This window comes from Buceros rhinoceros, unplaced genomic scaffold (assembly GCF_000710305.1).
Source record: "Buceros rhinoceros silvestris isolate BGI_N320 unplaced genomic scaffold, ASM71030v1 scaffold667, whole genome shotgun sequence".
Lineage (NCBI taxonomy): Eukaryota > Metazoa > Chordata > Aves > Bucerotiformes > Bucerotidae > Buceros > Buceros rhinoceros.
Genome location: NW_010423712.1, coordinates 96,725 through 122,809, shown reverse-complemented (window position 1 = coordinate 122,809; position 26,085 = coordinate 96,725). Strand labels below are relative to the sequence as shown.

At 41.0% G+C, this 26,085-nt stretch overlaps 1 protein-coding gene across 1 annotated transcript in view; it reads left to right on the top strand.

Annotated features, from left to right (window-relative positions):
* Positions 1–1,193: 1,193 nt before the first annotated feature.
* Positions 1,194–26,085, top strand: part of LOC104497249 (nesprin-2-like) — a gene marked incomplete at its 3' end in the record, with an annotated part of 121,190 nt that continues 96,298 nt past the window's right edge. Inside the window, exons 1-16 of the mRNA XM_010140483.1 lie at positions 1,194–1,272; positions 11,328–11,389; positions 12,345–12,440; positions 12,704–12,781; positions 12,877–12,969; positions 14,142–14,323; positions 15,957–16,153; positions 16,631–16,731; positions 17,421–17,522; positions 18,261–18,398; positions 19,268–19,432; positions 21,701–21,813; positions 22,502–22,658; positions 24,232–24,328; positions 24,488–24,675; positions 24,842–25,006. Of these exons, the coding sequence (XP_010138785.1) occupies positions 1,194–1,272; positions 11,328–11,389; positions 12,345–12,440; positions 12,704–12,781; positions 12,877–12,969; positions 14,142–14,323; positions 15,957–16,153; positions 16,631–16,731; positions 17,421–17,522; positions 18,261–18,398; positions 19,268–19,432; positions 21,701–21,813; positions 22,502–22,658; positions 24,232–24,328; positions 24,488–24,675; positions 24,842–25,006 (2,013 nt within the window). The remainder of the gene's footprint in view (positions 1,273–11,327; positions 11,390–12,344; positions 12,441–12,703; positions 12,782–12,876; positions 12,970–14,141; positions 14,324–15,956; positions 16,154–16,630; positions 16,732–17,420; positions 17,523–18,260; positions 18,399–19,267; positions 19,433–21,700; positions 21,814–22,501; positions 22,659–24,231; positions 24,329–24,487; positions 24,676–24,841; positions 25,007–26,085) is intronic.

The following is a 26,085-nucleotide window of genomic DNA, read 5'->3' as shown; positions in this document are numbered from 1 at the left end:
AATTAATAATCCTGTCATCAGAGCAGCTCTTGGATAAAGCACAAGGACACACGTTGTTCAGGGTGAGGAAAACAAAATATTGAATAGCTCCTCATTAAACACATGTTGCTCTTTCTGTGCAGTGAGACAGGGAGTGAGGAAAAATAGTATATAGTAAACAAAGGCTGCCTTGTGATTCATATGAACGAGGGACTGAATGTGAAAATTTCTCTGGCATTCTTGAATGTTGTATTTCCTTACTCATCTATTCATACCCTTTATTTTGGCATATACTTGGTGGATGAGTTATTGTATGGTGTGTAAATCCTGTGATGTGTGATGAAAAGGTTACAGTTATTTAGGTTGTTTAAGATGAGCCCTTATTTAATTTTCAACTTAATTTCTTTTTGAATTTAAGTTCTTGATAAAATTGAGTCAGTATCGGGTTTTTCCTACAGTAGGAAACTGAACAATGTAGCTACTGCAGTAAGAGAAACAGTTTTACCCTTTTAAGAAAGATGCAGCATTCTTTACTGAAGTTGCAACAGAGACAGGGGAGGTATCCAGGGAGAGGAAAATGGAGAGGGGTTGGGAAAAGAAAGTCCTGCATGGGGGGCTGAGGAGTAACAAAGATACCAGACAGAGACAGCAGCTGTGATTATTCTTGTACTATAACCAGCGCCTTTTCATTTCACCTCAATCTTTGCAGATACTGCCTGAATTGTTTCCATTCTGCAACAATTACCAGGACAGGAAGAGAGATCTGAAAAGTACAAAGGTTTAAAAAAATGAGGTTTGGCAGTAACAAATCTGCAGAAGCCTGCAGGGTGACTGAAGCCTTTGTCACCCTGGCTTTCTCAAAGAAAACAACTATGTTTGATTTTTCCTTATTCTAGTGCTTCTGCTTTCATGGCAAGACACACTGGGATCCACGGTTTGTGTTGCGGAGTACTGCTGCCCACCGTTAGAAAAGAGTCAAGGGACCACAGCTTGGATTCACGCAGTAGGAACTGTTACTTTATTCTGTCTAAGCTAAGGAAACAGCCTGCCAAGGGAAGAAAACCCAAAACAAAACGCGTGTCTCAGTACCACGCTCTTGAGGACCATCAATTTTTATGTAAAACTGTACTGATTTCCTTCTTTTTTCTTTTTCTTTTTTTTTTCTCCATAATTTCAGTTTGGAAATTGATTAAAGAATCTCCATAGAATTTAATATGGCATCAACGCAGTCATCTCCCTCAACAGAGGAGCAAGCTTCCTCCGAAATAGACGATCTCCATCTATCACTGCAAGGTAAGTTACGGTAGTTCTCTAGTTTTCTCTGCCCTTTTAATGCAGATTTTTGCAAAAATCTGTGACTGTGCACAAGGTGAAGGGAATTCTGAGAAACTTGTTAAAACTAGTGTTATGATCAGTGTAGCTGGTTCGTGTCTGTCCTTCTTTGCAGATGTTTCTGTGTTTCATGAGATACTTTAGCAGTGAAATGAGACATAACAGCTCTTGTACTTTCGCGTGGTCTTTTCAGATCTTTTGCCTTTTTTGGTACAGAAGTGCTCACTGGTTCTTTTGTTATTTGGAATAAATGTTACTGTAAACTGTTTTCAAGGGAACTGTCAGCATGAAAACAGTTTTGCCATTTCATTAGTCTCCATGTTTTCAATTTGCTGACAATTAGGCGGTTGCATTAAGCTGTCTTAATGAGGCTATTAACTACAGTACTATTTTATTTCATTTTGTTTTTCTGTTCTTACTGCTATATCCCCTGCAAGAAAGATAGCTTGTGGCCAAAACAAGAAGAAAATTTTTGTGGTTTCTAAACAAATTTCTTACAGATCAGAGTATTTAATCCTTACTTGTAATGAGTTATAACTTAGTAAGGAAGCACTCACTGGCTGATTTTTAATTGTTCCAAGTTAATGGCAGCTACCTGGACAGCTAAATGGTAACGCTTGCATCACAGCTGTCCTCTCAGAGAGGCTTTCTGGGTTTTCCTTAATCACGTGTTGAATTTCTTTCTATAAGAATTTCCTGGGAAGGCTGATTTTCCTCTGAACTTATTAATGAAAACATTCATGGAGGCTATCAAGGAGGCTAGTCCAGGCAGCAGCACTAACACTGCTGGAAAGCCTGTCTTGGAGATGTTTGGAGCCTGGTTGTTCTAGGATGAATGGGCTAAGTCATGTTTCCACAGAGCTATTTTCTTTTATCTTACTTGCACTGAAATTACTATGGTGATTAGTTGAGAGAAAATATGTTTAAAACAGATGGTGCAAAAGAATATTCTGCCAAGTTACTTTTACAATCCATATTTGCACTAATATTGTCATTGAAGCCATGTGTTACGATGAGTGAGTGTTAACAGTGGTCTAAAGCCAAGCGTCTTTAATGGTGAATTTTCTTCCGTTTTGCTTCTGTATTACATTTTCAGGAGAGCAAGCAAAAACTCCTACCAGACAGGAGGTAGTCTGACTGTCGCACCAAGCACAGCTTGTCAGACACACATTTGTTGTGCCAGTCAAAGTCAGCCTTTGGTAGAAAGAGTGAGGTGGCTGTTGTCATGTAACGGGTTTAGAAAACACTATTTGGCTTCAAGGCACAGGCTCCTGAAATAAAGTTACATGTGGTGTTAGAATAGGGTTTTATTTTTAAATAATACTCAGGCTGTTTTCTGGAAAAAAAAAAAAGTCAGACTGGTGTTTATGTGTCGACTAACAGTCGGGTTTTTTGGTCAATATCTCGGTGAAAGAACCATGCTTATTAAAACCGAAGTGACTAAATCACGTTTCTTTGCTGTAGTAATTTGAGCTCCCAGATTATGCTGAAATGAACACACTGCAAACATGGGGTCAAGCTCTTTGTGCTATTGTAAAATGGAGACATCCCTTAGAAGTGACATAGGCAATTTTTGTGATGATTAAGGTGCAACAAATGGTACAGACACATCCTCTGTAGGGAGCTGTGACACTGCAGCATCCGCTCAGGGTCAAACAGGCAAATGGGAACGCAGCTGTGATGAAGCACCAAAGACACGTTCCCTGACATGACCTGGAGAAACCATTATTAACTTTACCTGCAGATCTGTTGTAGGAAAGATGAAATAAGAATAATAGGCTCACTCAAGGAAAAGGGTTTTTCCAGTAATAGGAATCTTGGGATGAGATTTGCAAAGCAGCCGGAGACTTTGATTACTTTAAGTTTTAGAGAAATGTCAGATTCAAAGAATGGCTGCTTATAACTGTTAGAGAAGCAGCTGACTTTTTGGATCACTAAAGATGGTTATAAAACTCGTTATGATCTGCCTCTCAAATTGTTAACGTACAGCTTCAAAGAGTATGTCCAGTGTTGTGTGATACACAGTGTAACAGGAGATACACATCCATTGTTGACACAGAAGAAAAATGTAGGAGTGAGATCTAGTTTGGATTGCTCGTATTTTATTCTACCTTTAAATTCTTTGTGATCCAATCTCCTATTTTCCTGAAAGGTGTCCAGAGATGATAGAGCATTTGTTTAGTGTGGTTAATTAGGACAAGATCAATTTAATGTGCCAGTTGGTTTGGTCGTATATCTTTGTGAAGTTATATGCCTGAAAATGTCATAAAATGGTTAGCTTTTTTATCTTCCCTACCATGTATAAAATCAGTATTTGATTTTATACATATGTTTGACTGTGATTTTAAGCCACAGTTTTCTGTGAGGAAGACAGCACTTTGGGGATGAAAAAAAAGTAAAGAGGGGAAGAAGAACCTCCTTAAAATAATTAGTTACTACTTAGTAGCTCTAATTATTATAGCAATCCTATTAAATTAATGTCAGTGGGTTAATATTGTAAAATCCTGCTTTGGAGGAATTTCTATTAGTGGGTTTTAGTTAGAAGAGTGTCCAAGGATGAACAGTCACTTTCTTAATAGTGTTCGGCATAGAAGATGCAGTAAAGAAAGTCACTGGAAAATATGTAAAAATGTAACTTTGTTCCCAGTGTGTCTTTCCTTTTAGCTAAATATTTTAAGGACATTTAATGAAGCTTGGAAAAGATGAAGAAAATAGGAAAAGAAATGAAAGCAAGATGGTTTCTAATGTTCCCATCTCCAGGCATTTTCAAATGATGAGGCTAGTCATAAAGTCATGAGGCTGAAGTAAAAAGCTGCAAGAATACAAACCCTTATATATGTATCTTTTCAAATTTATATATTGCTCTTTAACCTTTTCCAGTTTTTAAGCTGATCTCTACAAACAAAAGAGTAATAGTTACCACCCTCCCTCCCTGCCAAGAAAATTGAAATTGCTGTGAAATTGCATGATGTCAGTGCTTGGGCTCCTTCTCTTCTGTTCTTTTTTCCTTCCCTCTGCCCTAGATGTTATAATAAAATTAAATCACAGTAAGATCAACATTTTCTGTGCCCTTTCCTCCAGCACTCTCTGCTTTCTCCCAGTTTTTTCATGTGGGACAACTTAGAGCAGCTGGAAAGCTGTTTTGTGTCCTTGCACAGCAACCTAAAAGTGCAGGTGAAAAGCCTGGAGCAGGAGCTATTGCAGGTGAATCCTATGGGAAAATATTTAAGGGAAGGGTTTCTCCTGCCACGCAGGCTGCAGACATTTTGAATACAGGCAGAGGATGTTTGCCAGGGGTCTGCTCTGTGGTGGCATCTGGATGGTCTTTGAAACCTGAAATCGCTTTTGCTGCAGCCACAGAAGGAGCAGGCAGGAGTGTGGGGTTTTTCTGGCAATGAGCACGGGAGGAGTAACATGGGAGCCCTGTCCTACGTTTCCTCTCCTGTAGCTTCCCTCCCAGCATTGTCTTACCCTCTGGCCCCACAGGGGGGTCCAGCCTGGCACTCAGCCTTCTATAAATGGAAGAGGCACAGCTGGGGTCCAGGTGTTTGCAGCTACCTGAAGTGGGGAGTCATGTTCCCTTCTTTGGTAAGAGAAGATCTTCATGGCAGTGTTGTGAGAACTGTTGGACATAGACTCACCAGCAACAAGTAACCCTCAGGATTGCAGCAAGGGGAATGTGCAGCTGCTTGCCCAGGAGTGGCCACCGCAGAAACTGAACAGGGTTTGTGGCACTCTGGAGTGGGAATATTTTTTGTTTTCAGGATGTAAATCTGTTTACCCCGTGGGAAGATCCAGCCTCCACTTTCCTTCCCATGCACGAGTCCTTCCACTGTCTTCCCTAGGACAGCAAACAGACCCTATGTGTGGTGTTTCCCACCGAGCCTCTGCAGAACGCTGTTTTCTCTTTTCCTGCTTGCTGAGCTACTTCACACACAAGAGAGTGTGTTCTAGCTTTCAGAGTTTGGGACATGTACTTACTCTTTCACTGTTTAATTAACTGCAGAGGTCCTAATTTTTGGCTCTGCTTATTAATTTGTGTCCATGTTACTGTTTATTACTGTAACCCAAAGGATAATTATATATGAACGTGGCTGCTAAAACTCTTTTTGAAGAGAGTATTTGATGATACAAACGAATCATGCCATTTTCATGCAGTTATGCCTAATCCTTAATGAATGATTTCTCTTCAAGTGAAACTGAGAATTTGGTATATGCAGGTAGATTTTGTTGTTTGAATGCACTCATCTCCGGGTAAAGGAGGACATCTCTCCAAGACCCACTTAATTCATCCAGAGGTCAGGTGTTTTCTAATCCTTACGCAGTGTTTTTTGTGTTCTAGCTCTACGCCTCATCTGTCAGAGTCAGTATGTTATTACAACCACACTAGTTTTTTGTTTAAACAGAGTGATCAAAAAGTCCATTAAATGTTTATTAAATTCTTCAAGGGTGACTTTTGCAAATCAGAAAGCTCCTACAGGAGCTGCACTGAAATTTATGAGTGAGGATCCTGTCTGCAGTTCCCCTAACTGTGTGGCCTCATTACATGTGACGGTGCTGATGGCATCGGAGAAGCAACCGACACATGAGACTGCCTAAAAAAAAAAATCTGTCATGGATATTTCTGTCTGTTTCACATGCCTGATGAAAAAAATAGATTGTATAGTTGTATAAATGCATTCCAGTTTGTTAAAGCTCTATCAGATACGTAACTGGTTAAAAGCTGGCACTAAAATGCTTGAGGAGCGGATGGCTTCTGAGGCACCTGTACAGGGCACTGAAGGCCACTTAGATTCAAATCTCTCTTCACTGTGGTTTCTCGTTAAAGTATTAGCAAAGCCACTCAAGCCCTTATCTTTAAAAGTACATTGATGTCTAAATGATGTGACTGAGTACCCTTATGTACTTAATCTGCAGCCTCTGCCCGTGCCCCCAAGTACTGCAGTGCCTCACTTCATGGGCTGTAATGGCAGCGAAGACAGTGGTGATTCAGAGCAGAGCTGCTCCAGGATCCTGGCAATGAGAAGAGCGGAAGCGTTTTAAGAAAGGCAGGAGGGCAAAACTCGGTGTGAACAGGCTTCCCACGATACTGCATTTACTAAAAGTGCTGCTGATTTGTTTCGAAAAGGAAAAGGAGGTTGAAAGGAATAGTGTGAAAACGAAAGTTGGCACTTGCCATGCAGACTTGGTGGGAGTTAATGAGTTAATATTTATATGAAAAGGCCCATTCGTGTGGACACATTTTCATTTCCTTCGCTGGGTTTTGGATAAACTTCTTAATCTTGACAAAAAACACTGTGTTTTTAATTGCTTAACACCATGTTGCTGAACATAAATGCTGGAAATACCTCTTTTCCCTGCTTTCCTGTCTGCAGCAAATAAAACCCTGTTACTGGGTGGAAGGGAGGGGACTATATAAAGAGCTCGGGCTGAATTCCTTACCCTCTACTTGGGTTTACAAGTAACTAACAGTTCTTCTGGTAGTTCCTATAATTTACAGTATGTGCCTTCTTGGTGTTTTAGTTCATACCAGCAGTGCTGTCTTGAAGGTGCTCTCCCAGTTATCTCTGGTGACCATGCTTTGGTTCATTTTGCTGAGCTGTCAGGGAGTGTGGAAATGGTTATTTTGGATGAAACTGAAACAAATGCTCCAGGAAGGTACCATGGCTGGCTGTGGGCATTCGGGCTAGAGCGAGTCCAACACAACCTTTCTTCCCTGCGCGCATGGTAGGTGCGTTGTGTCCTGAACACCAGCTCTTCTGATCTGCTGATCCGTTCCTGTCAAGCTCCACTGCTTGCTACTGCAGACACGGCCTCAGCTAACCTGAATGGTGAAGAGAAAATATAAAAATATCATACGCAAGTGGTCATTCCATCTAGCGAGACAGAGATGGGAAGATGACAGACAGGCTTGCACTCATTAATTTAAAATACTTGTTTAAAATTTTTTTAAAGAAAAAAGCCACAGCATTTAAATGATTCACTGGCAGTGATGCACCAGTCCTCGTCATAGAAGATGACCTCTTTCCTATCTGATGATGTTTGATGAACGTGGACAGACAGGGTACATCTGCTCTGCTGCGATTTGCTTCCCCCAGCTCCCTGCTGAGGGAGGAGAAGGCGCTTTCCTGTGAACTGCTATCTCCGACCTTGGGAAGGGAGGCACGAAAGGTGACAGGAGAGAGAAGATTAATTTTAAGTCTGGCCTTTCTAGGTTGCCATTAAAGGAAGGCTGAGAGTAAAACCGTGGCTGGTGGTGCTCCTGCTCTCTCCTCCTGGGAGAGTTCAGCCCTGCCATGGTCCCTGCCATGTCCCATGGTCCCTGCTCCAGCCCTTAATGATTAGGCTGGTTTGTAGCACTTGTTGATAGCTCATTACAGGATAAAGCAGTCATTGTCCAACAGTGGGTATTGATTTTCAGCTAGCCTACGTGACACGCTGCTTCTATGTTATTCCTCCCTAAAGAGTTGTTCTGAAGATTAGCTTTAAAACACAGGATGAAATGTGATAGATTTGGGGTGTTTTCAGATTAGCAGGTTCTTATTTTGTTCTCTTGATCCACTTTCTGGTTCGGTGAGTTTTGGACCAAAGTGAAGAAAATGATCGTTTTTTCCTGATAGCCTTTTTAATCTGGGTCAGTGACATTTTGAAAACTAGGGCAAGGGAAAACCAAGGTCACTTAGAGTCCTATAAAAAGGTCTAACAAAGAATCCATTCATCCTCATGAAAATAAAAATCCGTATTAATTAACCACGTGGTAGAGATAAGAATTTGAAAGCTTGATTAAATCATTAGCGCCTCTGAGCAGTAGAGTAGGGGGGGGAGCTGGGAGGGAAAACACATTCAGCCTGAAAATTGAAATACAGCTGCCTGCCTCGGTGCCGGATTCACATCTGTACTGAGCTGTGTGGGCTGGATGGAAGCAGAGTGACTGCTGCCCTACAGTCCCGGGAAATATTGTCAGACATGGAGTTTTGTTATTGATTCACAATGAGATTATTATTACTTTATTGTTATTTGTTTGGGTACGCAAATAAGCCACATTGCAGCTGAGGCTGTGGCTGCTTGGAAGGCAGCCTGGTGGGTTGTACTAGGCAGCAGCTGTAGCTTGGGGAGGGTGTAAGGTGTGTGCAGGGAAATAACCACCTCGTACTTTCACCAGGTGAGACATTTGCCCAAGAGCTGCCCACACGAATCAACGCTTGCAGCATCTGGCCCACATTGCATAATGCTTCTGCACACTAACATGGAGAGATTCAACCAAAACAAGACCAAATGTCCTCATTTTAGCCACCTTTCTGTAACCAAGCCCAAAAGCAAGTCCTCTGAGCAGCAGTGTGTGTTTGGCAAGAGCTGCAGCTGGAAGAGTCGCTGGCGTCAGGCAGAGTAGTTAATGTTTGCTCTCTGTCCCTTCTCAAGTGCCAGCAGTACCAGCCTTGCCCGCCTGATAAAACTGAGTGCAGCTACTCAAGAGTCGCTCGTTAGTTAATTGGAACAGCTCCTGCATGGGTATTCACTCAAGGGGTGTGGTTGGGTCCTGTGCTAACATGAAGCCAATATCTCCATGCTATTTATATCCTCCATGTGAGTGTTGCTGCGTTGGTTGGTCTGGGTGGCGTGTTTGCACTTAGTTTCTGTTTTCCAAACAAAACGGTTTTGAGATTGCATTTTTGTCTGTGCCTTTAAGACTACCCTTACCTTACCGTTCATCATGATCTCTGTGATATTCAAAAAAAAGCAGAGACCGATCCAGCAAGCAGGGGAAACGGGCTGTTTGATGCTTCGGCAGGATCGTAGTACTGCAGATTAGAGGAGGACTGTTGAAAGACGTCTTAGCTACAGGATGAAAAACAGCCCTCGATGCACATAATCATGAATGTTTTTCTCGCTGCTCACCCGTCTGGTGAAGCAGAAGGAGGTCTGTGGGTCAGGTGGGGGAGTTAGGAGCAGGAGGCTGCGTTCTCTTTAAGCAGCTTGCTGTGCTTCGTGAGCTGACGGAGCTCTGCTCTGCAAGCCCTTCAGGCTCTCTGGGATGTTGAAAAGCCCCCCAGGGGGTTGTGTTTGCCAAATTCCCAGAGCATAATAAAGAGTGGCATTTTCATAGGCAAACCAGTCATGATTTTTTTTTTTTCCCCAAGGGCTTAGTATTTTTGGTACCTTGCATCCTGCCCAGCCTCCAAAAACATACCTATCTATTGCTGAGTGCTCTTTTTGATGTCAAATTTGCCTTCGCATTAATCTTCTGTGCAAGAGTGTGCTTTCAGAGGCAGAAGAGATCATCTGCTTCCACCTTGTCTCCCAGATTTCTTTCTTCTTGCAAGCTGATGGCCTGCTCAGCCTCTCCTGTATGGGGGGGGATTTACCCCAGCTGGGAAGTGGACAGTGAGTACCCCTGCACCCACCTTGCCCACCATCTCCCTCCGAGCCTGGGCTGTGCATCCTGCTCTGCCACCTGCTGCTCCTCAGGGAGCTGCACTGGGGTCACAGGCCCTCTCCTGTCCTCTTGGCAGGGTGGTGGGCCAGCATCCCGCAGCCCACCTGCCTCTCCATACTCAGGAGCTCCGAGCCTCTCTGTTGCTGTGACCCAAAACGCCATCCTCTGCCCTGGGCTGCCTGACGCGGCCCCTCCTGCCACACAGCGGGGAAAGGAGCTCGTTCTTTCTCTCTGCTTTGCGCCTCTCTCACCTTTCAGGTTTTGCCTCTCTGCTTGGGATAAGACAGGAGCGTTGCAGACTGACCCCATGGTGGGGCTGATGTCCACCTCAGTCTCTCAGAGGGAAGGGCAGGAGAGCTGTGTGGCTGGCGCAGGTCACAGATGGTGGTTTGGGCAACCAAAACGTCAGCTCTCCTACCTGTGTAATCTTGGCCTCCCCTCAGCTGACAGTCTATTTAACCTGCTTTGTAATGTCTGGGCTGTTAAAACCAGTGCAGCCTTTCGGGTTTTTATTCAAATGGGGAAGAGGGAGGGGATGACCACCCTTCCGCAGCAACAGGCAGGTCCCTTGCGGGGATGGTACTTTTTGGCCTGATTTTTGGGAAGCCAACCCTAACGCTTGCAGTCAAGGCTGATGTGGAAAGGGAGAGAAAAGGAGTTTGTGTTCACGCCTGCTCCCGCGAGCCATTGGGATGGCCACTGGTGGCCGTGGTGAGGCCTGAAAGGCCATAACCTCGGGAGCAAACACCTCCTGCTGTTACCTCAGGCCTGCATACAGATGTTCAGCAGAGATGTATGGTTTTGGTGGTGGTCTGTCTTGCGAATGGCTGAATTTTTGGGAGGGAGCGTGGGCTTGAGAGTTGCATAATCTACTGGCCGTGACCAGGGACAGAGCTGGGGAACTGGTCTGGTGTGCTGCTCGCACTCTGCTTCATCTTTTGGGAGAACTAGACTTTTCTTCATCCCTGCTACCCCCAAGCTGTGGAGAAAGACTTTCCCCTCTCTTGATCTCCACTCTGATGTGAGAGTCAGTATATTGCCTGATGACAGCCCAATAACTCACCCAGTCCTTCAGTTAGCCATGACATCCTGTTGTATGGCTTCACCTACAGATTCACGGTTATCACCTAAGCCCAGCCTCCATCCTGGTTTCATCACCCAGCTCTGTGCAAGCTCTTCCCATATTTTGGGGTGGATCTTGTACTGATGATGGCTGTGAGTCTCTCAAGGAACATTTAGGATTGGGTGGAGTTACTGTAGACGTATTGCTCTATAAAATGTTGTGTTCACAGCGCTGTTTGTATTTGCTGAGCTTTTGAAAAAAACCTTACTTAGTTGTGCTTTGCTGCATCTGGTAGAAGTATGCTTGATGGTTGGTAGAAGTGCTTGCAGTATAATCTCTGTGAGCTAGGAAATACCAGCTCTAAAATAAGAGCTGAGGAAAAACTAATATTAAACACTAACTCAACATCTGAAAGAATGGACCTTAGGTTTGAAATGCATGCTCTTTATCTTTTTAAGAAAGAGAAATAAAACTAGATAATTTTTTTTCATTAACAATTTTTTCCTTTTTTTTTTCCAGTGCAGCGAGAATCTACACAGAAGAAAACCTTCACTAGTTGGATAAATTCAATATTGGCAAAGGTAAGAAGGGGATTCTTTAGGAAGGACATGCCTTTTGCCTCTTTGATTTGGGCATTCCATGTGGAGATTACAAATCTTAGGAACAGACAAAATTAATATTAGATTTTTAGGCACTGGTTATACTGTTTCATAGGTGCAACAACATTGTATTGGTGATTGTGCAAGGACAGTTGTAAGAGATGGCTTGTAAGCAGACAGTATCCCTCTTACTGATGTGGTGAAACATACTCGTGCTGTGTTGAGGCACGTGTCTCAGGGTTTTATGAGGTTCTGTATTTATGTTTAGTTTTACTATGTTTAAGTAAGTATTATTCTATTATGCAATTCGAGAACATGAGTTTAATGGGATGACCTGAGTGACTGGTTAAGTATTAAGACAAACCACATAGTAGTGTAGGTGCTCTTTAAGCTTTCACAAAGCAGCTCATTTTAGCATGTACTGGGACTTTGACTTGCTCAGGTAAAATAAATTTTAAAAAGCCTGTTTTAGTCTCTCCTTGAGCAGAAGCTGCTGAGCTCGTGGTAGGTTTATGTTCTCCACAAGTGGATGAAACGAGTGAGGGTTTAGTTTTTCAGCTCTGTAATCAAATTTGCTCTTGACGTACATTGATTAAGAAGTCAAAATATGAATTATCTACTTTTCTTTCCCTTTTTCAAGGTTTTGAAGTCTTTTGGCACATATCTCCTTGAAAAATATAAATACTTGAAAATGAGGCCTAAAACAACCCTTCTAAAACACAGAGGCAGGGCAAGGGGGAATAAGAGACAAACATAATAAAGGGCTAAAAGAAACAGGATTTGTCTAATTAGATACAGGATTTATACTTCAGCTTATTGAAAAAATAAAATATGTTAAACATTTTTTTAAACAACAGAGTAATCTGTGATGTTCTGCAGCGTGCTGAACTCAAAACCACAAAAGATGGTATGACAAGCATTGTAATTTGTTTTGCAGCATACACCTCCTTATGTTATCTCAGACCTGTATACAGACATACAGCAAGGACATTTGCTTTTGGACCTGTTGGAAGTGCTTTCAGGTCAACATCTGGTAAGACAGAGTAATAAAAATATTAATTACCTCAATCCTTTGTCAACTCCAGCAAAGACTTCTGGATACGCTTGATTGTAACCATAGGAATGATCCCTCTGGAGTCGTAGAACTATTTGCAAGTAACTTATTCTTATACCACTGGCACTGAAATAAATTGATCTGAAGTAATTTATGAATCTTCGCAGGAGTTCTCTTATCAAAATATAAAATAAAATTGATTTTTACAACTGAGGATGTAACCTGTTCTTTCTGCTTCACAGCCACGGGAAAAAGGATTTAATACCTTCCAGTGTAGAAGTAACATAGAAAATGCTTTGACATTTTTAAAGAGCAGATCAGTGAGTATTAACTTGGAAATTCGCTACTAAGGCCGGTTGAGCTGGTGGAACATTTTCTTTGTTAACAATGATTCTTTTTCCCCCCCCCCCACTAGCTCAAGCTCATAAATATTCATGTTGCTGACATTATTGAAGGAAAACCTTCTATTGTGCTTGGCCTAATTTGGACAATTATATTTCATTTTCATGTAAGTATTTCAGTGATGTAAGAGAGTTTTAGTAGAGGGGAAAAGCACAATGACGTGTTGATTTACATTGTTGCCTAATGAGATGAATTAGTACAAAGCAGAAGATTATTTCTGACCTCTGGAAGTGATGGCTCAGGGAGGAGACACACCAGTGCATCTTTCCTGTGTCTCTGAGCTGCTTCACCAATTTCACAGTGGCATTACAGCCTGAACTAGCTCCAAATGGTAGGAAGGAAAGATACTGAGATTTTTCTAAAGTAATCAGTTAAAAAATAGGCTAAATTTGGCCTATCTGTCTAAGGCCTGTAGTGATGAAGCTCTAGATAGAGCAAATAGTGCAAAGTGACTCATATCCATCTCCCTCAGAGGCAGCTCCCCTCTTCACTGTTGGCTCTGTGCTATTATTTTTCTCAGAACCAAGTGCTGAAATAACTTGAAGGCTGTCATAATAATGTTTTTTATACAGGATACTGGGCAGGCATCTTGTGTGGCGTGAGGTTATGGGGAGGTTTGAAAGCACAGGGCCTTGCTTTAATCATGTTGTAAGGCTGTGGAGGATGATGGAGCCAAACTCTCCTAGCAAGAGCCCAGCAGTGAATTAGCATAGGTGCACTGGGGGTGAACTGGTGACTGGGGCTCAGGAGAGCACTAAGAAGCAAAGTTATTTAACACATTTTTCTTGGTAAAGGTACTTTGGTGCTGAAGATTCTTGTGCTGCACATAGCCTATGCATTATCGTTTACCTAAACCAGGCTTCTCTAATCAAGTTTAGATCTCTGAGGTCTATCGAGTAGATTTTCCTCACCCTGAGTGAGCAGGCAAACTGTGAGAATGCCTGATAGACAACACTGCTGAGAGCAGAAAACACAGCTGCCACCGGCTGCTTTCACTGGTAGGAGGAGAAGAAGAGCATACTGAGAGTGAAGGTCCCTTGATGCCATTGCTGGTACACTCTGTGTAACGTGGAAGTCTTTGGGTGAATATTTTCTGCCACAAAATCACCTTTGGGATGGGAATAGTTCAGGTTGAACAGATCCTGATCTGATCTCAGGGGCAGGGAACTACTATTACGGCTGCCATTGAGTCCATTCTAACTCTTTGTGGTTTTCTGCCATTGGTGTCTTGGTAATTTTTCATTGAAGCCTGATTAACTGTCCCATCATCTCTGATAGATTGAAGAACTTGCCAGGACACTTGCTTGTACTTACAATCAGCCTTCGCTTGATTGTTCAAGTGCTCTTGACTCCTCTCCAAAGGCAAGCCGAGCAGCTAATAAAAGTGCTAAAATTAAGGAACGGTGGAAGATCTCTGCTACAAAGGCTCTTTTGTTATGGGCAAAAGAACAGTGTTCACTGTAAGTTCCATCAAAGACTTATAAATAGTATGTTACGTGTTGTATTTACTGCTTTCCTCTAAACGTGGTGGTATTTTCTCCTATTTTTTTTCTATTACTTAGTGACAGCTCAGCAGAAAATCGTTTAGATTTCAGATGTTTTTACCAGTACTTTTCACATGAACCAGACCCTAAATGTTTCAACATGAGCCCTTTAAATATAATAATGTGGAGCTAACTCTACCAATGAAATAGCACAATGTACATTGGGTTGTTTGGCTTTTCTCCTTCAGGAGCTCCTGTGTGATAAGTCCTGTGGAATGTTTACATGATTTGCTAGTTTTAATCCTCATGGTTGGCACTGGTTAACAAAGTTTCAGTAATTTATTTTTAAATGAAGAATATAGGATTTCTAGGATTCCCACCTCTTGTCTTTTTCTGTCAAAACACTGCCTGATCCTCAAGAAGGACCCTAGTCCTGGAGGTCCTAGTCCCCAGTTCTCAAGCATCTCCTGATGCTTGGATGTACAGATAGATCTGTTGGTTTCACTGGGAGTTTTCACAGTGCACAATCTAGAGCAGATACAGGTATTTCTTGCAAGGTTTTACATTTCCTTCAAGGGCTATGACTTCACTCCAAGATGTTTCAGATACGTTTCACACTGTCAGCCCTTTCTCTCCTGCTCTTTGGTTGCTTTATGTTCTAATAACATCCTACTAATGTTGTTAGTGGGAGATAAAGGCCTTCATCAGCACATCAGACACTTACTGCAGGGAGAAGGTTTTCAGACACTCAAGTTTCCCCTTTAGCTGTGTTTTATCAGGTCAAGATTGATTGGCATGTAAAAAACATGTAAATGTCCATTTATTCTTCCTCTTTCTTTCACTTGTTTTGCCTTTTCAGCAATATTGCTGTTCTGTAGCATCGTTTCTGAACTGTGGTTACCTTGAATGATTCTGTTAAGTTTTTTGTGAAAGAACTCTTGTAAGTTCTGGCCCATTGTTTTGTAACTGAATTTGATCACCTCACACCCCACATCTTTTCCATGCCATAATTTACTTGTAATACACAGGCTGGTTTTGGAAAGTTGTCCCAGAATTCACTGTGGCCTGCCTGTGGTACCTCACAGCGCTGTCCAAGCACCTCTCAATAGCGGATGTTTTAAAGACACTAAGCCTAATAAGAAAAAAAGAAATATTTTTCCTGCAGTAATAGGTCACTTTTGAGGTCTGGGCTTTCTAAAATGCTAGAAGTGATTCCAGTACTTGGTGCCCTTATAGACTGATACCTACCTGCTCTTCAGTGCTTTGCTGAATAGTCGTTTTTCTATCCCATAGAAAGCATAGATGTTGAGCACAAAGGTGATACAGGATATTGGATCAGAAAGGCTTTATCTTCAGAATGTAATGAAAGATAAAAACATTGAGTAATAAAATAAAATAGTATAAAAATATTTAGCTTTAGTGATTGGTAGTACTGGCTGTATTGTTATCTGCTCCAGCTTCTGCAGAAGTTCCATGGCCGGATTCTCTATACTCCTTGGATTTGGTTCATAGTCCCTTTTACTGAATTTATATTCCATTTCTAAATTTGTACTGAAGACATCCGAGGAAACAGGCTATAACATTTTGTTTCTAATTATTTTTGGGGTAGGCATGGCTCTATCAACGTGACTGATTTCAAGTCAAGCTGGCGAAGCGGTCTGCCTTTTTTAGCCATCATCCAAACCTTACGACCAGGTCTAGTTGATCTAGAGAAGGCAAAAGCGAGAAGCAATAAAGAAAACCTGAAAGAGGCTTTCAGAATTGCAGAACTGGAGCTGAATATTCCACGGCTTCTGGAACCTGAGGGTAAATGATCTGCTTTTTTTTCATCTTTGTTATCAGGAGTGAGTTTAGCATAATCCCGTATGTGTTGACTTGTAACACAGGAAAAAAATAAGACTGTGCTTAGGTTTGAAATGGGTCATTGATCTTTATTGTAATGCTCAAATCTGAGGTTCTTTATCTTATAACACTGACTGTACTTAGGATTTGTAGGATTTTTGAATTGGCAGCAAATGCAGGAACAGTATGCTGAAGAAAGGGTATTAAACTGTCCTGTTCATGGGAGAAACTCCTTCATTAGGTAATCATGTTACATTAAAATATTCCCAAGGAAAAAAATGTTCATTACATATTAATTTCTGTCAATGTTATGTTATCTGAGCTGCTGCAAAATAAACATATTTATGGTAATGTGTTTTAATAACAGCAGTATAGCATGTAATTATGTGATCAGGCCTAGAAGGCTGCGTAATTATGTAAATGGTGTATTGGCTCTTGTAGATGTTGACACCATGAATCCAGATGAAAAATCAATCATGACTTATGTGGCTCAGTTTTTGCAATACTCCAAGAATCTGGGTGAGTCCGAAGAAGACTTGCAGGTATGTCATGTGTTTTTTCACTGAGACATTTTTAAATGAATGTGCATCATGGGTGCCAAGAATATGAGCACTTTGTTTGGCCAGTTAATTACCTGCCTCATAACAGTTAGATTGTAGATCCCTTGATTCACCTACTGACATTGGCTTGAACCTTGCGATGCTCCTGAGTGGTAGTCAAGACTCAGTGTAACAGATCTTTGATGATACAGGTGGAAGTGCTGTACAGGTTGTCTTGTTTTATCATTTAACTATCACAGAGGACGTTTTCAAGCCTGGTTGTCTTCATATATGCTCTGAAGTCTGTATGGAAATATTGGGGTAGAGGCAGATGGATTTGCAAAGGTGCAGAACAACCAGCTTTAAATTTAATAGTTCTCATGTAAAGTGGACAGAATTGTCACTCACAGATCACACTGCTTGGGAAACCAAGTTTTGAATTCTCTATATTCCCCTAGGCTCTTCTTTTAACATCACTTCATGTATCCAGGTGCCAGGGTTAAAACTTTGGCCTTGTTCTGTAATAGTGCCTGACCAAAATTCATTAGATTCCCCAGGAATTGTTATTTGTTTTTCAATAGTTTTGGGCGGGGTTTGTCGTATGCTCAGTGTGTGTTGTTTTATGAGACAATATAAATTGTTTTTAATTGCTTGCAAAATGAAAAAATGAAATTTTCTGCTCTAATTACCAGGAAAAAGTAAGAGAGGCAGTGAGCTGGTTGGCTGCACAGGAGAAGAAATTAGCAAAGCTGCTGATAGACACAGAGAATGAAACATATTACCAGAAGTACAAAGTAAGTTGCATTTCATATTTAACTACTGCTGTGAAAAGAAGCAGTGTTTCTGGGAATATTTTTATCTTCGTTGCCTAAACCAAGGTGTTAAATAAACTTTTAAACAAGAGTTGGAAATCTGACAATGGATTCAGTAAATGCCCTCGTATGATTGAGGGAAGGGTAGGACAAAATTGTTTCTGTTAGGAAAAAGATATGTGCTACTTGGTTTCTGAGCAGAGTGAGGGTTTTTCTGGAGAGAGTACAGTGAGGTCTTTTAATTGACGTAGCTGAAGACTTGAACAAGATTCAAGCACATAGGCCCTTTACAGCGTTACCTTCGCCATTTCTGTGATAATAGTAACAGTAGGTTCTACCCAACTAATGTTATAGAGGAGTAGTTGAAAAGTTAGCTATAGAGTGAGGAAGTAAAATTTCTTTTATTTTATATTGTAGCCAGAGTTTGTAATAAAATGGCCCATGGGACTGTAAGGGGAGTAATTTTCCCTTTCTCTTGGTAGTAGGGCAGAACCATGTCCTACAGCACTGACATTATTTTAAATACAGGTTTTGCTGGTGAATGACACCTATAATTTCAGACCCAAATATCGCCTGGAGACAAGCATGCCTCTTTCCTGCTATCTTGCCTTTCCATGCATCACACCCTTTGAAGTTAATGGAACTCATCAAAGACAATACTTGGCTCCATGAGCTTCCATCTGAAGTCTTCTATGAATTACTCTTTCTTTTTATCCCTAGGAAATGATGTCATTTATGGAAGCATTTAACCAAGAAAAAAAAGCTTTTCTGCCTGTGTTGTCATCAAAAAGAAGCGAAGCTGAGCTGAGCGAAGGCCAGCAGCAGATGAGAGAAGAGTGGGATAAACTGATCTCTCAGGTCAGAGGCATTTCTAACTCAGCTTGTTACCTGTGTGAGTGTGTTTGATGGAGAAGCCTAAGTCTACCACAGGAACTTGCAGAGGGAAAAGCAGGGAGGTGATACATTCTTTGGATTGGTAAAGGAGGTATTGACCCTGAACGTGAAATACAGACAAACTGATTGGTGCCCAAGAGGAGGCAGAATGTGACTCTGTATCACGCTTCTGCCTCCTGAGCCTCTGGACCATGTCATGTCTGTGAAAAATGGCCTGCATCTGATTGTCTTTGAGCACTCTTCTGATCAAAATTCAGGGCCTATTTATGCTTAAATGATTCTTTTGGGACATAATTATGGCTCAGATGGGAAAAGTGTGTTAATACGTTCTTTCCAATGGCTCGGATAGTGACGTAGTGAGATCTGGTTGGTCAGTGCTCCGCAGTGAGGTTGGCTGTGTTATCTGCCTCTGCCACAAGTGGAGATTTATTGGCCCTTGCTGGAAATTCTCCTGCCAGCCTCATGATGAAAAGCATCTCTGTTTCAGAGATCTCTGTTTTTCCAGAGCATCCCTGTTTCCCTGCTCTTGTGCAACTAATTTACTACAAATTTCCTTGTTGCTGGCCCCTGAGATGGTCACCAGCCAAGGATAGTAACTGCCAAATTCTCTGAGGCGTTACAGAGTTTACAGGCTGGGGAGCAAAGCTGCATCTCAGGTAAACATCGCTGATTTGCAGCTGACTTCGCTGGAAGCTCCTTTTCTGAAGAGTGACAGCTGGTGGTTTTTTCCTGGGTTGTCTTAAGCATCAGCTTATGAAACTTGTGTCAGTGTCTTGAGGATGGGGAAGAAAATAGTAGGGAGAAATTTAATCACTTTAAATTTTTCTTTTAAGATTAATGAATGGAAAATGAAGCTGGACCAGATGTTGCCCTCCCCTCTGGATAGCATTGAGGCTTGGCTTCAGGAGGTAGAACATCTGCAGGCAGAAGATTTGCCTGATTTGCAGGACCCGTTTAAAGCAATGTTTGTCTTCAGAGAAATAATTGTAATCTTTAAGGTATGCTGATCACAAAGGGACATTGTGCTGCAGTCTGACCCTAGGAAAGCACTTGTTATGGAATTGCTATTTGACGTTTTAGGAAGTGGTGTGGATATGTTTATCTTCTGAAGATGAAAAGCTCTTCTGAACATGCCTTTGAAGAGTGATGAGTTTAATTAAATAACTACATGGGTCTATAAGGAAGGTTTCTGACTTCACTGGGGTGAGATTAAATTTAAGAACTATCTGAATGAGTAAATCATGGTGTTCCTTTTATGTGGTTCCTGAAACTTGTTTGTTTGTTAAGTTATAACACAAGGTAATTGCATCCTTATCTTTAAAACTATGCTTAAAGCATACCTATTCAGAAAAGCACTTGTGCTCAGGATTACATTCCAGTGAGTTCACAAAGTTTGTGTGCTTAAAGCTAAGTATTTGCTGAATCACCCTGTGATTCCATTTAAAGAAATGGGAGGTATTTTGGCACTTCAGTACCATGCAAGGTATTTCTGATCTTGAAATCTTTACACTGATAATAAACGTCCTTTTGACTTTGAAGACTTTGAAAAGAGTTAGATGTGTTGATGCCTGTTTGATCATCATAATGCTGTACTTGATGTTTTATGAACAAGGGGGAGGTTGAATATTTTTGTGATGTGTTCTTAAAGAAAATTTGAAAGAATGTCAGTACCATGCAAGGTATTTCTGATCTTGAAGTGCTGATCTTGAAATCTTTACACTGATAATAAACGTCCTTTTGACTTTGAAGACTTTGAAAAGAGTTAGATGTGTTGATGCCTGTTTGATCATCATAATGCTGTACTTGATGTTTTATGAACAAGGGGGAGGTTGAATATTTTTGTGATGTGTTCTTAAAGAAAATTTGAAAGAATGGGAAATAAATGTTCTGTGAGTGGCTTGATAACACCACTTTTTTGTACTTTGCTAGTCAGTTCCTGATATGAGAGATGGCTTTTTAACATGATAAGACTTCAGCCATTTGATCTATGATATTCCTTCTTCAGCCTAAGTAGTTAAAGTGTTCCTAAGAGAGAGACCTGTTGGTGGTTTACGGATTTCTTTTTCCCCATTGAACATGTAGATAAAATCATTAACTTCCTTAAGAAGAAGAAAACCAAGACTACTTCTGTCAAATTCACTTTTCCTGATGGGAAGACATTTGGCTGAGAATTTTTCCCCCTCTCCTTCCTGTAGTCAATCATTTTAGTATGTCTCATGTAGGGATCTTGTTGCCGAGGTGGTACCTTATACCTTATAATGGAAATTTTACTTTCTCTTAAGTAAATCGAGTAATCTAGGAGATTACCCACCAATGCTCATAACTATCTGATTGGAATAGTATTGAGGGTATAAAATGAAGTGTTTGAAATCTGTGCACTATTTTTGGTGTTGAGGGTTTCCCCAGACTTAGCCATTTCTATTAACATGCTTTGTTGCAGGTTTTGTTACATAAAAATGAAATTTTAGCTTATTTCTTTATGTGCCACTTAAGAATATGCTTATATTCTGTACAATGCATTTTATATTTTATTTTTACATAGGGAACTTTGTGCTGAGACATTTGTAAAATACTCCCCAGTCATGAGATACTGGCCATCAGAGGGTTAATGCGATAAGCTGTGAGCAGGGTGTTAAATGGAAATTTATTGAGCAGTCTAATGAAGTGTTAAGCAAGTGTGACCTGATAGGTTTATTCAACAAGTTTTGCTGTCAGTCTTTGCTGACACTAGCAAAGAACTGTTACAGTAACACTTTTTTGGCCTAAAGATGATAGCAAAAGGGCAGAAAAACCTGATAGCATGGGTAGTGTAGATTCACGTTCCTTATATTTAGATGCACAGTGATAAGAGAAATCAGGTAGTACTGCATTAAATATGCACTTTAAAACGATGAGATAAATACCTTCATTGCACTTTAATGTGTAAAGGCACTGGAAGATTGTCTTGTGCTGACTAGTTCTTAACAGCTCTCACCCTAACGGCAGGTGACTCGCAGGTTCCCCACCTCTCTTTGATTCAAGGCTTGTGTCTGTCCTCTTCGGAAGATACTATGACAACTGAGAGAAGCGTGGTAGACTTGTGAGATCTGGGGTTTATGTCAAGGACAACTTTCTCCGTGTCTTCCCATTTTTCTCTGAATGAGAGTTCTTTCCTCAGTTTGGAGAAATAGAGTGAGCTGTGGCTGTTTGTAATTTTCTCTCTGTCCTTTAATCTATAATCTCTAGAATTAAAATGAATGGCTTACTGTGTCTTTTTTTTTCCCCAGGGCTTGATGGATTGTTTTGATTCTCACTTGGAAACGCTTCAGTCATTTAAGAATGAAGATGAGAAGAACACGCCACTAGTCTTTCCTGAAAAGATAGAGGAAATGAAAAGAAGGTTGTGATCCCCAAATTCCCTCTACTTTGGCTACGTTGTATTCTAGCTCTGCTCTTGACTTGCTCTGCTAGTCTGAAGAAAGCTCATAATTTATCCATGCCTTGGAGAAGAAGAGCATTTGCCACCTAAGCACAGACTGTCAGGTGGAGCTGGCAGGTTCATTCATTGGTCCAGTGAATGTCTAATTATCTGTAGAAAGTGGAGCTTAGTAACATGAACTTTTCAGTTGTCCTTTGCTAGTATGGATAGGAAACACTTACTTAGGGGTAGGAAACATGGAATATTTTGATTGGAAACATTTTTCTGGAGGGGTGGATTTTCTAGTTTTTAATTTCCACCTTTTAAAATCACTGAGATCTACAGGTTGTACAACCCTATATAGCTCTTGAAGGGTATTTTCAAAAGTGGCAAGTGAATTGTGCTTGTAACCTGAGATCCTTTGACATACAGAAGGCAATGCCCTTTTCTGAGCATTTGAAGTTTTGTTTTTGACTGCTCAATTAATCAATATTGCCTCAAAATTGTTGCTACTTAAGAAAAATGACCTGCTGTTACTTTAAAATTTTACTCCCGTCATAATGAAATAATGTTTATGTGTATGTAATTCTGAGTTTCTAGGCTAAAAACCTTTTACGTGAATGCCCGCCATATCAATGATTCAACTTTTGGAACATTTCCCTGTTTTCAGATTCAGCAATATTTGTTTCGCAAACTCCAACACCTTTCTTGAATACCACTATGGACTGTGCTCGGCTGTTGCCAATGAGGTGTTGTTAAAGCTAAATATCTGGGACATGAAATATGGGACAAAAGAGTCCGTGGAATCACTGCTGGAAAATTGGAATGTAAGTTTAAAATAGGTGTAATCACACCCTGGCACTAATTCTTCTTCCCCACCTCTCTTCGATTCAAGGCTTGTGTCTGTCCTCTTCGGAAGATACTGTGACAATTGAGAGAAGCGTGGTAGACTTGTGAGATCTGGGGTTTATGTCAAGGACAACTTTCTCCGTGTCTTCCCGTTTTTCTCTGAATGAGAGTTCTTTCCTCAGTTTGGAGAAATAGAATGAGCTGTGGCTGTTTGTAATTTTCTCTCTGTCCTTTAATCTTTATTGGGAAGATTTCTTTATTTCTGGGACAGCAGTAGCAGCCCTTCCCTAATTCGGATCTCTCTGGGGTACTTCAGTAATTGCTATCTTCAAAAACACCCACTACCTGCAGTGCTGGCTAATACTGGCTTTTGCAGTTGTCTCTTCTTTCCCAGCTTCCTTACCTCTTCACGGGGAATATGAATTGTCTTGTTTTGTTATAACTTGCTCTTGACTCAGCTTCTGGGCTCAAGTTATTAAAATGATCCCGCATGGGTGAGGGTGGGTTACCCTACCCCAGACACCCTCAAAGATGCCTCAAGAACAGAGGCAGAGAGATGAAAATGCTGATGCCATCAGTTTTGGCTCATCTCCAGTTAATGGGACTCTCCCTGAATTCCATCTTAGTGGAGTTTATAAAGAGTTTCTCAGACACGTTTCTGACTGGCAAATCCCTAGTTAAATTGGTGTGAATTTCACCAAAATCAGAACTGCGGAAGGAGTTGTATAAAATATCAGTTTTCCTGAGCAGTATTAGCCTGTAGTGAGATGGGAGTACAGGGTTAATCTTGGCTGGGTTTCTTCAATCAGTCTGTTTCATGAACACTTACTATCATGTTATTTCTACAGCTGTTTTCATGGTCTTTCTCGAGCTGATAGAATATGGAGTTTAAGACTTGTGTTCCTGTGATGTGCAGTCCTGGCTGAGTGGTGGCATGGTGGCCCAGGTTTGTCAAGGCCACAGGAGAGGTTGTTTTGTAGCCTGCTAGATAGGACACTTGTAGGAGTGGAGATCTTTGGGGTGAAATGCAACTCAGACAGAGGGGGGGGCGAGAATTAACCCTCTCATTCCCTGTATGAATGTTCAATGCACAAGTCTCCTCCTCTGCTTGTATTTCTTCCTCTCTTACCCATTCTATCCTTGGTTTGGATCTTACTTGATCAGTGGCAGGAGCTAGGCACATCGATATTTCTGTGCGTGCAGGGAAAGCCGCCTTTCACTTCCAGCACTTTCTGACTTCTGCCTGTCTTGTTTTAGATATCATTTCTCAACATTGCCTTAGGGCCCTTAACTTTTTGAAATAAGCAGTCCTTGCCTCATGCAGGTCTGTGACTCAGACAATGACATTCAGGAGTTAACATTCCCATTTCAGTTACTGTCCCAAGGAGCAGAAAAAAGAACAGGTCTGTGTCAGACTAAAGGGTGCAGATGAATTGCTGGATGGGCTTTGCTGAGTTTACCTGCAGATTATAGACTCACACTGAGAAAAGTGTACCCCAAATGGCATTTCCTGCCTAGTAACATGTGCCAATTACTTTTCAATTTGGGCAGAATTTCCTGGACGAAAAGAAACTTGAAACGCTACTAGAAACTGCTACTCACATATGTGAAGATTTGAAAAACAAAAACATAAGCAGCCCTGATTTAGGTAAGTTTGTGCACATAAACTGATCTGAAGACCTCTGTTTTGAATTGGTGTGCTATCACCAGTTTTAATTCACACTTAGGTTTTGTGTAAAATGCTGCTTCTATATTATTAACACCTATGTTTCCAAATTTATAATGGTATTCCCATTTGATGTCCTAGCTGGAGATCCTCAAGAAGTTAGCAAACTTTTTAAGACAGTGGAGTCAAAGATTGCTATGTGCAGAGACTATATTTCCAATGTAAATACCACCTTACAGAAAGTCCTGTCTTCCTGGAGTAATTACACAGAAAACATCCACTTACTAAAGACGTGGCTGGAAGAAAAACGAAATAAGCATCCAAAAGAGGTACGTGGTTGTGTTTCTCTTTGTAACGACTGGCAGAGATCCTTGGAAGCCTCCTGGAAGGAAAGCATTATACATGACAGCGGTTGTTGTTGCTCCTCTGTTCCTCATTTTGGAAATGAACTTTTGGCAGGGTTCTGCTTTAAATCATTTCAATGCCTCTGTCTAGATCCCTACTGAGATCCTGGCAAAGTGGAATTTGGTTCATGGTTCCATAAATGAAGCTGGAAACTATCTCATTGAAGTCAGCAAAGAGCAAGTTGGCTCAAGTATTGCCAAAGAGCTGAATAAACTGAACAGGAGATGGGTGAAGTTCATCAAGAGGACACGCTTTGTAAGTTACTACTTTCATATTGCTCTTTTTCCATGCAGCCTTCAAAGTCATGTTTTCTGGATTTATCAGCTTGCTAATCAGAGATTAATAAATCTTTCATCAACTCACTATTGCTACTTCTAAAACAGGAGGAACAGAGAATGCTCAGAGGCACCCCGTTCTTTGGTCTTTGTACTCGGTTGAGTGTTCTGAATGACAGGATGGAAAATGTTCCATTTTTTAAATGGAAATTTTACAACCACTTATAAAAGGAAATCTTATTGCAGAATAAAGCTCTTTATTCAGTTTTAGAGATAGAAGTAACTGATTTGTTAAGAGCTTGTGAGCCTTTGCTAAATTTTATAATCTCTGCCTCAGCTACTAGAAAGTAATTATTGCTGCATAGATATTTCTAGGGTTGTGCAATTTTTACAGCGGCTCACTTGACAGGTTTTTAGGCTGCTGTGAATTCCTGTACTACCTGCTTAATGTTACATATATTACATTTCCTAGAATGCTTTTACAAGAATGACGTTTTCATTCTGCCTGGGAATATTAGAGCTCTTAATTTTCTAAGCTGAGCCTTTCATTGACATTTACTAAAGGTATTGCTGTGACAATGAACAGTGGCAAAAAATTACAACATTTTTGAAGGAGATGAGCTTAGTGAGAACACAAGATCAAAGGAAGCATGTTCCCAAGGGTGAGGGAAATCCACAGTTTCCTAGAAAAACCCTTAGTAAGAGATGCTTTTAGGAAATACATTCAGAAAGCAGAGATAAAGAGGCCTCTTGCATCCTTACAAAGGTTTAGGGACTTCAGGAGTTATTTTTCTGTCAATGCGTTGGACATTATGACTATAATATATATTATATTTATTTTTTTTTATATAAAAAGGCAAGGGCAAATGCTTGAGCTCCGGCCTGTGACTGTCAGTACAATTAAACTATTAGCACGCTCCCTGGTCTGGATTTGACCAATACCAACTATCCTTCTTGGACAATTCAGTGACGCAGCCTGGGGGCTGCTGCAGCCCAGGAGTGACTCTCCATAGCAGTGTGGCTGTGGCTGGCTGGGAATCGGGGGGGGGGGGGGGCCTA